At 30.0% G+C, this 14,794-nt stretch overlaps 2 protein-coding genes across 3 annotated transcripts; both read left to right on the forward strand.

Annotated features, from left to right (window-relative positions):
• Positions 1 to 2,700: 2,700 nt before the first annotated feature.
• Positions 2,701 to 8,377, forward strand: LOC117205171. The gene is made up of 3 exons (XM_033443321.1): positions 2,701 to 2,928; positions 7,385 to 7,615; positions 7,888 to 8,377. Exons 1-3 carry the CDS (start codon positions 2,868 to 2,870, stop codon positions 8,127 to 8,129), a joined length of 534 nt encoding a protein of 177 aa, XP_033299212.1. The 5' UTR covers positions 2,701 to 2,867; the 3' UTR covers positions 8,130 to 8,377.
• Positions 8,378 to 9,417: 1,040 nt separating this feature from the next.
• LOC117205172 lies at positions 9,418 to 14,314 on the forward strand. 2 transcript variants are annotated; one of them, XM_033443323.1, is made up of 4 exons: positions 9,418 to 9,912; positions 10,314 to 10,475; positions 13,873 to 13,995; positions 14,129 to 14,312. In XM_033443323.1, coding segments are annotated over exons 1-4 (429 nt in total). In that variant the 5' UTR covers positions 9,418 to 9,770; the 3' UTR covers positions 14,131 to 14,312. The 2 variants fall into 2 exon arrangements, with proteins under 2 accessions (XP_033299214.1, XP_033299213.1); XM_033443322.1 differs by having other exon boundaries at positions 13,873 to 14,314.
• The last annotated feature ends 480 nt before the right edge of the window (positions 14,315 to 14,794 follow it).

Raw genomic sequence — 14,794 nt, forward strand, 5'->3', positions numbered from 1 at the left:
TGAAAATAGCATAATGGGTTTGAAAATTGTTTTAATGTTAATGTACAATCTGCCACAAAAATATTCGGCCATCATGATATTAACTATTTTACTCTATAGTTTAAGTAATTATGGGAATAAGTAAAAGTATGCTTTACTTTATGTTAGATTATAATTTGCAGTTAACGTAGACATTTTATTCGTTTATTAAATATTAAATAGCTTTACAAATACTAAATTGCAAAAGGAAACGTCCAGTTCTGACGTTACAAAAATATTCGGAAATACTTTGCAAAGACTATAGGACATTAATTTATATCTGGAATATAAAGTATGGCGACAAAGAAATACTAAACATAAGGCAGTCGACTATAAAACATGATGGGGAATAAGATCAGTCACAATTTGGGGTTGTGTGAATGCCAGCTAGTTTATGGTCTATCTTATTTATCTTATATTATCTTATTTATATTATATTGTCTTATTTATGGTATATATTTATGGACCGTAAAGCGCGTATCGATATTTTGAAAGAACATATTCAAGTTAATGCAAACAATATTGGGCTAGAAGATAATTATATTTTTCACAAGATAATAATGAAACACGATGTTTATAAATTTAGGTACGATGTAAGATGAAAATCCAAATTCCAGTTTATCAATATTTTGTGCAATTATTTCAAATTTACACATGTGCATTTTACAATAAAAGTATGTCACTTTCTATTATCATTTTAAACAAATGAATTTTTAAAAGTCCTATTTACGCAAATGAATTCCTTATTTTTAAAACAACCAATTTTGATAGTTGAACCACTTTTCTAGATCCAATAGTTTTCGAGATATCCTGCAAAATATGTTCCCAACCCCCAACTTTCTTTTCATCCCTCCAACGTGAATATGAGCACGTAAAAGAAAATGTATCTGTCAAATATTTTTCGAGAACTACACATACATAAATTTGGTTACAATTAACGTTTGGAGATGTTCCCTTGTTAGTGTTGATATGAAACACCTTATACATATTTCGTTAAATGTATTTATTTCCACATCATTCTCCTTGAATTCAATTCAAGATATTTTTAATCAAATTATATTTTATAACGAGTTACCATTTCCAATAAACTCTTATTTGTGTATCAAATTTTATTCTTACCTTTTTTCACTAGTGAAAAATGACCTGTCTCTGTTTAGTAATTCGAAAATTTGTTATGATTACATACAAGGATTTGTCGTTTAACTATGGTTGGGAAAGGTTTCATTGAATTCACCGACACAATTTTTATCGGCACTGTTTTCACCGATAACAATCCACCGGCGATAGCTTTAACCGACGACAACCTCGATAGCAGCTTTAACTAACAAGCAATATTAGCACAAAAAAATAAGAGAGGGTTTTTGGTTACGTAGGTTTATCGCTGCAGATAGTTGATAACCGGCTGCCTTACGGTGATCGGATTAAAAAAACTAACCCAAATGCAATACAGAGCACGAGCTGACCAGCAATTAAGTAAATTATGCTTTTGTTTCAATTAATTTACGTTCGTAAGTTCTAGTGTAATCTTAACACAAATAAATATCAAATTCATGGTCCGTGTTAGGTTTGAGGTGACATTTTTAATGCAACGCGGCGTGAGGCAGCCGATCATCATTAATTACAGCAATAAGTAAAAAAAAAAGAAAAATAAAAATACAACAAAGGTACAATAAATACAAGTACGGCAAATAAGCAAAAATACCTACATAAGCGAAGATCTTTTTCTATTTCCCTTTGCTAATACTGTCAATCATTTGAGGCAGTAGTTAGTCAAAGCTGTTGTTAGCGAAGTTTGGTGTCGGTGGTCTGGCATCGATGAAATCTGGTGTCGGTGAATTGTTGTCGGTGATTTCAATGGGAACCGATTGAAAATGATTGAAGTCGTCTCAGTGATTACATCTTTCAATCTTAGAGGCAACAATAGAGTAACTTGCTTCTTCTATATTTAATACGTATATCCCATTTTATATAATTTTTAAAATCTAAGTCAATTTTATTAATTTCAATTTTTCACGCGAATAGAACAGATTATATTTCAACTGTAAATTTTCCATACATTCAGGTTGTAACAAAAGTACCTTTACTAAAAGAAAAAAGAAAAAGAGAACAAGAATGTAATACCCATAGAAATAATGTATATACAAATTGAAAAAAAATTTTAACTTTATTAAAATATAAAAATATAAAAAATTTTAACTAATTCTCGATCAGTAGTTTAAAGTAATTTTTCATTTATTTCCACATTTTTCTTTAAATTTCGCTTTGCTTAAAGAAGTTACATCAACGCGTAGCAACGAATATTATTGCATGATGTTCTAGAAACTTGGAAGAGTATTCAAGAACTTTAGAGGCTTCTACAAAGCACAAAAATCCAAAAAAGGACTGTATGGACTTAAACGACCCAGTATTCGGACGACGTCAATAAAATAAGGTTGCAAACGAAGGATTAATAATAGTATTGCATAAGAGATTAGTTTTCTTTTCGGAAAATAAGAATTCACATGAGCATTTGGTAAAGCTGAATGCCTAATACTGATCTAGACGTCGAACGATCTAGAGGAAAGGCTTCAAAGGGAAAGAGAAGCTAAATCTTTGCGCGACTTGCGCGATTATGCGATCTGTGGAGGAGAGGTGAAAAACAGTGAGGAGTGGTGAAAAGAGGAGAGGAGGTCGGTGAGTGGCGTGGTGAGTGGCGGACCTCGCAATCTCATACTCGCGATCAGGCTGTCGACTCGGCGACAATCCTTCCTTGTGCCAGTGCTTCAACCCCCGTCACGAATCGCAGTTTGTATTCTGTTCCCCGAGAGTAAACTTCTTCAAGTGAAACCTTGTCTCTCGCAACTCCCGGGATGTATCGAAGAATCCTAGTGTTAATTGTTAATCTCGCGTTCATGTTGACGGCTCGTGCAGGTGATTATACTGAAAATTTACTTTTACAAAACGATGCGAAAAGATTTCTTTTTTTTTCAAATATGGTGGAACACTAGTGAAAATACAAATGAAAGTTTGTTCAGCAATACGTTGATTTTACAAGCTGTTGGTGTGCCAATATGAAACATTTACATTTTATGTTTTTAACATTGATTCCATGTTGTGATTAATTTATTGAACGCTTTTCTTTGCAATTTTTCTATAGTAACGCTCATAGGATATATAGTGGTTTATAAAATATAGTCTATTAGAGTAATAGGATAAACATAACAGTACACATACTGTGCATATAGTATATGTATGTGTTATTCTTATATATATATATATATATGTGTGTATAAAGTGTTCCAAATTTCTTCCACCAAACTTCTGCGTATTCTATGAGTAACAATAAAAAAAGGAACTGAACTTATATATAAGCTCATAAATATTTTATTAAACACTTACAGGAGAAGTATGAAATAACAATGGACTAGTTTTTCATTTAAAAAAGCATAAAGGCATGCGTATTAGCGGTATTTACGTTAATTCCATTTCAAAGTATTGTTCGATTTTATAAAAATATAATTGGTGAAAGTTGGATTTACTACGTTACGAAACTTTCATTCGTTTCTTTGAATTTCCTTATATTAATTCTTTGTATTGATCCTTTATATTATCTCTTTGTATCAATTCTTAGTGTACAATTAATTCTTATCTGGCAAATCTTTCGTTTTAAAGTTTCTTAATATTTGGTCATATGAGGGGGCGAATAATTGGCCCTCCTCAGCTTGTCGTTGAGGTTAATGCTCGTTTAAACATTTTATCAAAAAAAAACGCACTTTCCTGTTGTTTCGTATTTTTATCATAGTCTGTGTATGACACTTTTTTTTATTTTTATTCTAGAATGTAATAGTACCGTTTGACGGAAAATAACTTCAGACACTGTATATACACATCATATATGGTACTTATTGTTAATATATGTTAAAAATGTGTTAGTTTAAAATTTTTGTTCATAATATCCTATACAAATTGATGACATTATTAATACGTATTTCAATTAAAATTAAAAAAGATGTAAATATAGAAAAGCTCGTTAGAAGCTAAGTAATTAGAAATTTTTATTTACGAAATAGATATATGAAGGTAAGAAATTAACTATGATAACTAGTATAATGTATTAGATTATTTCGGAAACTATGCAGATAGATCTATTAGACGAATTATTAAACATCATAGTACATTTTAGTCCTTTTACTTTCGTTACAAAGAAGTTCTCATTACCTATTTTATGGTTTTATATTATTATGATTATTTCCAGTCCTTATGTTTCTAAACCGTAAACATTAATTTCGATACCAAAAATTAATATAACATTTAACTCTTACAAGAATATATTTGCACTCGTATTTCAGAAGTACTGTGATTAAGGGCATAGAAACAAATATTCTTTATCGAATAAATATATATTTCTGATCTCTTTGCATTGCCTTTTAGCATAAAAATTTCAAAAATACAAAGGTACCCCTACTGGCAGGCAATTTATCATACACAAGCCGCCCTGGATATTTCGGTAATGCTTTGAGTAACAGATTGCATATTTCCTGATTTAGAAGCTGTACGTATTTAAATTTTATTACTGCCTAACTATATCGATCACAATATTTTTGTAAATATTAAAAGAAATTTCATCATGTTATTTTCATACTAATTTCGGAATAACCGATTAAAGATGTTTCTTACAATCTAATGATTAGACAATATTAGCTACTAGATTCTGCTATAGTTGTGCACTATGATAACTGCTGAAATTGTTGGGAACGTTAACAATACAGTATTATGATGTTGCCGTATACACATTGGTATAAAAATATTCTAATTAATATTGCTAATTGTGTTAAAATTAATGTACATAAATTAATTATCATATAGTATCTAAGCAGTATAGACAATGCAATATTTATATAAAACTATGTTAAAAACCTATACATTGTATAAACGTGAGGCCAGTACATGACAACTTAACATCAGTAAACGTTCCTTTGCATGATTAAAAATGTTACAGGAGGCTATGACTAGATCAGATATATGTAGATTTACCGGTCAAAGATATTTCCCAATATTCCGCATTGTTCAGCTTTCGATTAGCTATTTGTCCCGTGTATATAGTAATCATATTTACAGTTGACGTTAATTAACTGTCAGAAACTCTTGATAACTTCGAGATGTCTTTTAATATATATTTATGAGACAACGTGAATAAAAAAGATAAAAAAACCGTTACTCTCGAGTCGCGGATATTCTCAATCGATTCGAAACAGTCTGAAACTAGATGAGTAGTACGTAGGAGTAGGTTAACTATCGTTTGTCGAACTACGAGATATGGAACAATTTGTAGGGGTGAGTAATATAGTGTCGCGACTCTTGGCGCCACAATACTGCGACCCAAATAATAACTACATTGAACATGCGTATGTTTGAAAACGGGACATTGGAAATATACGCTCGATTATAAACATTCTCACGGTACGTAAGCACCATCCATTGGTTTGTTAGAATTATGTGCGACAGTAGAGAATGTTCCGACGTCGTAGAGGCGTCTACCAGGCGCCAGAGGAAATAGATTATTTACTTCTTCCGGAAAACAAACAATCGTTGAATTGAAATGGACTATAATCTAGAAAAATGGCTTCTATATTTTTCTAAGGAGATTCATACGTTATTATTCTGGAACATTTACGTCTTTCTCTATTTTCTTACCGTTATTGTACTAGATATACGCTGAACAAGAGTGAAAAACGTTTCATCTATGTAAGATTAATTTTTGAATCTATATGTTTCTGTATATATTCTTATTTGTTTGGATTTTAAAAATAATTATCGTGATCTTTTCACGTTCTTATTTTATGTAATATTTAATTCTATGTGTTGTTCACTAACTTTTTTACCATATTTTTTATATCAATTTAGAAAGTTGCAAAAATCGTAGCACTTAGTTTTGCAATGACAACGGTTTAATCTAATAATTATTTGAGCGTAACTTTAAATAGTTAGAAAGCTAGTAATATCTTTTTTATTATTTCTCGAACAAAATTTAAATTTGTTATTAGCTGTTATCAACTCTTTTGTCTGTTAAAACTAAAAATCCAGTTTTATGAATCAAATATATATAAAATCACTTAATTATAATCTCATCTATTTTCTAAGACGTGAACTTTATAGTGTTTATAATAACGGAGTGGTGAGTTGTTTTGATTTTTAAGTAATAAAATTTCTTGTTGAAACAAACATTAAGCAAATACACACAACCGTGATCATATCTTATAAATATTTCGTGTCAAACATGAAACATGTAAAGTACTTGTGAGAGGTGTATGAAAATACTGCAATGTCAAACTCAACAACTTTCGAGTGATACAAACGTTGAAGGTGAAGAATCGCGAGATAATGACGAAAGAAGTGACTGTCCGTGCACAATGGGAAATGAATTTGCTAATTGCAATTTATGAAAAAAAGTTCGAATGTTTCGATATTCTATTTACTCGACGAAATGGAATTCTTGTAGATTTATCTCAATTTCCAAAATTCAATTAGAACTGAAAAATCAACGTTTTGCAAAAATATCGATTATTCAAAAAAATGTTACAAGTGAATCAAATGATATATAAAAACAAGCTATTGTTTATTACTTTTCTGTTGTTGAACGATTACTGCAAAATATACCATGTTCATGTAGTTTTATGTATGTTTACTACATGTAAGTAGAATTACAAGCAATAACGTCATTAGTAGTATGCTTGTACTTAATATTAGATTGTCCGAAAAGTTTCTTTCGTTTTATGAGGAATTAATGGACGTACAACGTTTTTTGTTTTATATTATTTTGTCGAATTACGTACGATCCATTTTGTTCCGTTGAGATAAACACCGCGACATTTCACAGACTTGGTTTCACGTTTGCTTGAAGGTGCAGTGTTGTAAAAAACACATTTGGGAAAGAAAGACACTTTTCGGGCAACCTAGTAATTGCTTCATTAAATAATCAATTAAACTGTATTATTTCGTACCATTACAACAAAAATACTGGGGTATTCATAATCTTCAGAAACCTAACAATATTAAATCTCTATTATCATAATTTTGCATGCTCCATCAATAAAATCTGATATATAGAGAATATCTTTTGAGATTATATTATTTGAGAAAAATGGTTCAAATCAATATTTCAAGGTTTTAAAAGTTCTATTGAATGTTCATATTCGTTTGATCTTGAGTGGATCTAGGTTACATTTTTGGAAAAATTGTTTCGTTTTCAAAATATTTGGCCGTTTTCAGGCTTATCTAACGTCCTGTACGTTTAATATTATGCGACGGAAACAATTCTAATTCTGAAAAAATTATTTTTATAAGAACCTATTTTGTATTACAAATAACTGTTCTTTTTGTTTCACAGATAAGAATGTAAGATGCTATGTGTGTACTTCATTAACGCATCCTAATTGTGAAACAGATCCTAAGGCACATAACCTTGAACTTGTCGAATGTACTTTAGACCAAATGCTGGATTGGAAACTGAGAATTCAACAGCATAAAGCTTTAACTTGGGCAGCTCCAATTTTTGAGGTTGACGATTTGGATCATCAACTTGTCGCTCCAATGGCGTGTGCTAAAATGATTTTGAAAGGTAAATTATTCAGAGTATGAGAATTTTAGTTCATCATCGTGATAGATTTCAAATTTAGAAATGGTGTGAATAAAAAAGCGAATGCGTGAATACGAGGGTAAAAGTGTCAAACGAAAAACTGTTGCGCTATACTTCTACTATTATCTTTATATTCAAACGTATCATTATTATTCAAATTATCATTTATCTGATTAATTACCTACCTAATTATTTAATTACCAATTATCCATCGAACGAATGTAAGCGAAGGAACTTTTATTTATGTTTATTAGATAAATATCAAAACATCACAATGAGAAGTTGCCAAACAGCGAAGACTGAGACCGTTGACCCGTGCAAATCGATAAATGCAATGATCCCTACATTAACTACGGACGATAAGAAGCTGGAATTTTGTGAATTATGCACGGAGGATGCTTGCAATAGTTCGATTACAATTTCGCCAACAATTTCCTTTACTTTGTTATCCGCTCTTGGAGCTGTAATTTTGGGCTGTTTTTATAACAGCGCGTAACCTTTATATATCAAAATATAGAGTTGATTGCGATCAGCCTTACAGGCGTTGCTCGTTAATCGATTCATAGCGTATTCTAAGACTCGAAAACACACACATTAAGCATATATATATATTGTTCACTAATATTTCACATCGTGCCACGAGTATGTATCATACAATGAATATTCGAAAAAAAGAAAAAAAAATTAAAAATTCAGCGTTGTTAGATTAATTTTTGACTAACGAATAAATTATTTTTCTGTATATTTTTATTGTTTTCTATATACGCACATAATTTTTATTTGTATTTTCTGTAGCGAGATCGTAAATTCCTATTTCGTACAGACGAAAGATGCAAATTATTAAATAATCAAACTTCTTGTCGTGGTTAAATTACCTTTCGATAGTCTATAAGGGAATTCACCAGATTTGTTCCATTACTTTAGAATGACTTCTGATATATATATAAACGTTTCCGTCTTGTTTCTTTCTTGTTTCATAACGAAATGAAAACAACGAAATACCTATGAAAGAATTCCAGACAGAAATGTGATTTTCCACACAATTTCTATTGTCCAAATTTTAAGAAAAATTGGCTAGCAGATTTTGTATATCGAATACTTCGAGAAGCCCATGTCTATAGAATTATATTTAACGACTAATAACTTTATGCTGATTGAGCAATGGTCATTGCTTGTATGTGTGTTCATTATAAAAATTCGGATGTTATTATGTATATTTGTCAAATTGCATTTGCGATTAAATTCATTAAGCACGACCTTACAAGCATAAAGAAGTAAATATATGTATATTATATATGTACTTGAACTTATATGTGTATTGTACATACAAACGAAGAGGCTTATGAAATATCAAATTTGGCTAATGTTTATATCACGGAATGCTACTTAGCTTCTAAAGATGGAATATATTATTATCGAAAATTGTGACGAGCAATAAATATATATCGACCGGTTGTACTGTATTATCGTTAAAAATTCAATCCGCAATTTTTCGACAAATAACTGAATACTAAGCAATAAGAATTTTAAACTTTGTACATAAATGTGCGCATTAGAAAAATATACGTAATCCGTGAGGTTTCTCCAAGCGGATAAGAGCGATGTCTTTTCATATTAATTGAAATATACGTTTTCGAGAAAAATTTTAAAGAATGATATTCTCAAACGTAGAAACGTAGACTACCAATTTCAAGCTTATCAAATAGTGAAATAAATGAAAATTTATGTATGCGTGGTTCTTAAAAGAAATGATAGGTGATATGCGGTTAAAACTTGTCACGACATTATCTATATTATTCACTTTTCTATTAATGTTATTTGTAAATATGTATTAATATTCACACTTAGTTTTAATATTAACACCGTGTTTTTTTACAATAATTCGAAAGATATTACAGCTTGATTTTTAAATTTGTATTCTAACGTAATATCTGTGCACTATAATTCTAAACGAGAATTTAAAAAATATATGATTGGAAGGGTTTGAAAATGCAATTACTCTGTACAGTTTTTTTATGGTACTTACTTTATGGTGATTATTCAATTATTAAATGCAACACTGAGGAACAATGTTGTTTGATAATTTTAACGTTTATAGATTATTACGTACACGAGGAAGATTGTATGCATAATATGTATGTATTTCTTAATACGTTTAACATCTGCACTGCAGACATCTGCTACAGTCCTTACCTTTATTATCATAGATAAGATAGCAGGTAGAACCAACATGGCTGCACAAGTAAGTTTGGCGATAATAATCGTTCTCATGAATTTGGGTAAGTAGAGCTTAAATCGGTAGCTTTTAATATTATTTTCGTGTAAGCGTTCAATGGAAATGACACTTAGTTAAATTTACTATTAACGCAATTGATAAGTATTAGGACAATTCAAAACAAATTTAATAGACAGTAATTATTGTAAATATTTTCTTATAATTCTTAGTCGAAAAAGTTTAGTAATTCACGAAAGATCCATTTACAATTGACAAAGAATAATTGCAATTATGCAAAGTGTCACCACTATGATATTCATTAATATCTTGTATATAGCTGTAATGATTTATAGTTAGATTAATTCCGTTACTTCACCTTTAACTTTGTTTACTTTTAAGCTTAACATTCTTTTCAATCTTACTTGTTGACTACTTTAAAATCGAGAAAATTCAACCACTTAACAGAATACACGACAGGAGGAAATCTATGGTGTTACCAATGCAATACCGATTTGACAAACGGACATACAAGAGAGTGCAACGATCCTTACGTCCCGACGCCTTATTTCGACTTAGTTCTCTGTCCCCAAAACGAGTCGCAGAATTGTCTTAAAAGTGTCATCGATTGTGCGTATAAAGTATATCCAGTTGTAAATTACTGTTGCGTGCGCTCACCTTCATTACGTGCACGCATCGTATACATGTATGTAAATCGCATATGCACATATCTACTACGTGCTTATATTAACGTTGATTGCATTCGCACACGCTTCTACATACTAAATAGCTAATACCTTGGTAGTGCTTAGACTATGTCAAGAAATGTGTTTGTATTGTCCAAATGTCATATAAGTGACATATGCGAACATTTACAAATGAAACGTTTACATATCCACAAAGCGTTTCTTCTTGCAAAACTGTCGGTATATTTTATGTATGAGTAAGAATGAAAAAAATGTTATGCAAATGAGACTCGTAAATGCTTTATTAGCAAATTTACTGCTGAAATACAAAATGGTAAAAAATTATTTTTCATTTAAATATAGTAATTAAACAAGCACAAGTTTAATATTAATGCAACTCTCATTACTAGACATTGCGACATTGGATTTTTCATTGCATAAAATATCAAAAGAAAACATTTGCACGATAAGATTAAGGAATTTTTTTACAATGGAAATAAAAAAAATAATCTTTTATGTACATACAGGGGTTGCCAACAGTATTTGTACTATTTTTGACCTACATTTCATTTTCACAGTACGAATTTTTTAACAAAAAAAAAAAAAAATGCTATGATAAATACAATAATAAAAAAAATGTATTGGAGGGAAAAACTTTATATACCTAATGGTGTTTATATTTATGGTGGTATATAGACATGTATCTATCTATCGTATACAGACTCAGAAATGCTATACTTTATGTAGTTCACTCTGTATATCATGTTTCTAATTACAAATATGCAAATTTCAAATTGAACAACAATGTCACGCAATCGAACTTAATGTACATTTTGCAATTAACATAGCACAGATGCTTTACATTTTTCAAGAGTATATTCAGTTTTTGATGAATTATTTATTAACTGTGATACAAAGTGTTTCAATTAAAAACTGGTTATTATATTATAATGCAATAACACCATAAAGGATTTTTAATTATATTTTCGTAGCTTAAGAAACATATGATTTTATAATGATTATGTCATAATTCAAAAGCATGTAGTTTCTCTTATGATCTTCAATTGATTTGTAATATTTTTGAAACATATGCCACAAACTAATTTTCAGTTAAAACTTGTTTTATGCTTTCACTAGTCATTCTTTTTTATTATTTAGTGTTAGCTTTTCTTTAATTAAAGAGTCTTCTAATATTGCTTTTCAATCATTTAAAATTTCCCATGTAGTCTACTCTCGGTTGCAATTCTCCAGGATTTACGATTATGTATTCATAATTTATTCATAATTAATTTATAATATAATATTTATTCATAATTATCATCTCATGATTTTGAGCTTTATCTTATTTCAAATGTTTACGCCACTCGAAAATTATTGAGAAAATCTAAAGAAATATTTTGATATGGCTTTCTTTTCAGTTAATAATGTTTACTTAATACTTATACTTTTAGCGTAACACATGAAATTTCATAATTTAATTGAATATTATATTATTTGCGTTTGAGATTAATATATACAGGGTGGTTGGTAACTGGTGGTACAAGCGGAAAAGGGGTGATTTTACGCGAAAAAAGAAGTCGAAAATATAGAATAAAAATGTTTTTTTAATTTTTTTAAAACTTTTTTTTAATTTTTTTTAAAAATCTACAGTGAGATCTGTTATAACGAGACGTGATAAAGTGCACGCGTACCGAGCGAAAATTCAAAGTCGATTTTCTCGAAAACAAAGCCTCAAACGAAAATTTTTTATTCTATATTTTCGACTTCTTTTTTCGCGTAGAATCATCCCCTTTCCGCTTTTACCACCAGTTACCAACCACCCTGTATATAAATTGATCACTTTAATTGTTTCTTTGGAATACGTATAGGAGCATTTGTTCCGTTCAGAATATACTAAAGATTTCGTGAGATCTTCGCGAGTAAAACTTACCAGCATGGTCACAAAGAAAGAATATTTTTGAGCAGGAATCTTAAAATATTATTTTTTAGAAGTTTTAGTTTCTTCTGCAATCGATAATCGGCGTACTAAAATAATAAATGAAGTGTTATAAACTCAGTATTTTCGAAGGATAATATAGAGACACGTTGCCGAAAGATACAAGTTGTTGAAGTTCCTGACCTGGATAAAATATGGCCAAATTTTCAAGGAACACAGATTATTTCACGTCATGTCAGTTCAGATACCGTCACACCCTTACCGGAAAAGGGATTATTGCGACACTGATGGTGATTGGAATATTGACTTTTTAATAATAATCATATGTATCCTAATATATATATGTATCCTAAGCATACTAAGGGTATCTTGGACATTCTGAACAAAATCCACAGTAGGCGTCTTTTAACATTCAAAATACGAACGTTAAACAGGCACTTAGGCATCTTTTAACATCTACGAAGTAGACATCTTCTAATACTAGCAGATCAAATATCAGGCGAACACACAAAGATACATTCTGTATTTACAGGAACACGATTGTATAAACACATATAATTATGTTTAAAATATTACGTAATAAATCTTTCGCATCTAAAATGACGGATACGGACTTTTGAAGGATTAATGAAACATCAAAATACGTTTGAATTCTTAATTTTTCTCTCATAAAGGGATATGTCACTTTCAATACTGTATTGAATAATATAAACGTAAATTAACAAAATTATCAATTTATAGAATTGATAAATAGATGTATCACTGATATTTATCACTCTTGTATTGCTTGTCACTACAAATCAATTACAGACGTGGAGTATAGGTACGCGTTTATTCGATGAATTTTTAATTTCGATTTTTTCAAAACCGAAGCTTCTTCGGACAGATGTTACATTTAATTTTTTGATTTATTTTTACATGTAAAATCATTCTTCGAAGTATCACTTTCCAAAGACGATAGGATAATGCTTACGTTTAAATATAAACATAAAGTTTATGATCGTATAATAATTTAGTCATTTATTGAAGTCCACAACAAAGATCTATCTATGTTAGATGAGTGACATGAAGTAGTGATAACAATTTATAGTAACTATACAAACATGGAATTATTTTTTTATTTACTGTTAATTTGTTAGTAAAATCAAAATCACATTCAGTCTTCTGAGAAGTCAGTTGTTTTAATGGCGTCGTAAGATTCCTTCTCACGTTTGTAAGCAATTATATAAAATAAATACTTGATACGCTACATTCAACGCTAAACTTAGCAACGCTGGTATCCAATCTTGTAATTCTTGCTTTTTACCACCGTCACATTGATTTTCATTTAGCTTAGTTTTAAGCTTTTTCTGTTTATGACACTGCCGAGACTATAAAATAACTACATATTTCCTTCATGATGTAGATGGGCACATATTGGTAACGGTGCGAGGTTGCGTCCCGTCACGAGAAATCGATGGATACTGCCAATTAGAAGAATATTTTCAGGGATCCAGCATTGCGTGTTCTTTCTGCGAAGGCTACGCTTGTAACAATCAAAGTTCTATTCGTGTATTCCTGCTACACAATTTAGCATTTCTTTTAGCTTCCATCGCCATAATATTGTATTTATAATAATATTTACTTTGCGTCTTATTTAATTCTTAATTATTCCGTTCCAGAAATATTAAGTTGCAACATATGATACGATCGATTCCACAAACACGAAAAATGTTTCAAATTCTACCGTAGTTAAATGTGTAGTTAAATACGTTAGTAGTCTGTAATCAATGTTAATATTTTTATGATTAATATTTTAAAATAAATGTAAATAATAATTCCTCGCTAATATTTAATTTTACAAATAATCTGTTATTTAGTATTCTGATGGTGATGTAATTAAAAAAATTTTAATATGCGCGATGCCGAAGTTGCGGAACCGATTTGTTTTCTCGTTAGTAATATTAAAAATTATATTAAAAATTTATCAACGAAAAGATTTAATTCTGTGTGAAAATTTATACAAATCATGTCCTAGTCTATGAGAAGATAGATTCCGTAGAAAATAGATAGATGAAAATTATCGAGTCAAAATGAAATTCAATCATTTATCGCTCTGGAATATTTCAATTTTTGAGAATAAAGATTTTGTGCCACAAAATCTTTTTTCTCAAACAAACATCTACGTGAAATGTAAAATTAAAAGTATAAAATTGTTTTCTACACTTGATATATCACTTTTAGATTTGAAGCTATTCGGACACGACATGATCGGTGTTTTATCAGTTGCTTTATTTTAAAATAATAGGAATTGCGTCAATACGGACTATAGATGAGAATCAAATTTG

This window comes from Bombus bifarius, unplaced genomic scaffold (genome assembly GCF_011952205.1).
Source record: "Bombus bifarius isolate JDL3187 unplaced genomic scaffold, Bbif_JDL3187 scf7180000007987, whole genome shotgun sequence".
Classification (NCBI taxonomy): Eukaryota; Metazoa; Arthropoda; class Insecta; order Hymenoptera; family Apidae; genus Bombus; species Bombus bifarius.

Bases quoted from the DNA above. Each gene is read 5' to 3' on its own strand.
- LOC117205171 (XM_033443321.1), top strand. From the start codon at position 2,868: ATGTATCGAAGAATCCTAGTGTTAATTGTTAATCTCGCGTTCATGTTG. The intron at 2,929-7,384 runs GTGATTATACTG...TTTGTTTCACAG, and splicing joins CATGTTGACGGCTCGTGCAG to ATAAGAATGTAAGATGCTAT. The intron at 7,616-7,887 runs GTAAATTATTCA...TATGTTTATTAG, and splicing joins TGCTAAAATGATTTTGAAAG to ATAAATATCAAAACATCACA.
- LOC117205172 (XM_033443322.1), top strand. From the start codon at position 9,771: ATGTATTTCTTAATACGTTTAACATCTGCACTGCAGACATCTGCTACA. The intron at 9,913-10,313 runs GTAAGTAGAGCT...ACCACTTAACAG, and splicing joins AATCGTTCTCATGAATTTGG to AATACACGACAGGAGGAAAT. The intron at 10,476-13,872 runs GTGCGTATAAAG...TTCATGATGTAG, and splicing joins TCTTAAAAGTGTCATCGATT to ATGGGCACATATTGGTAACG.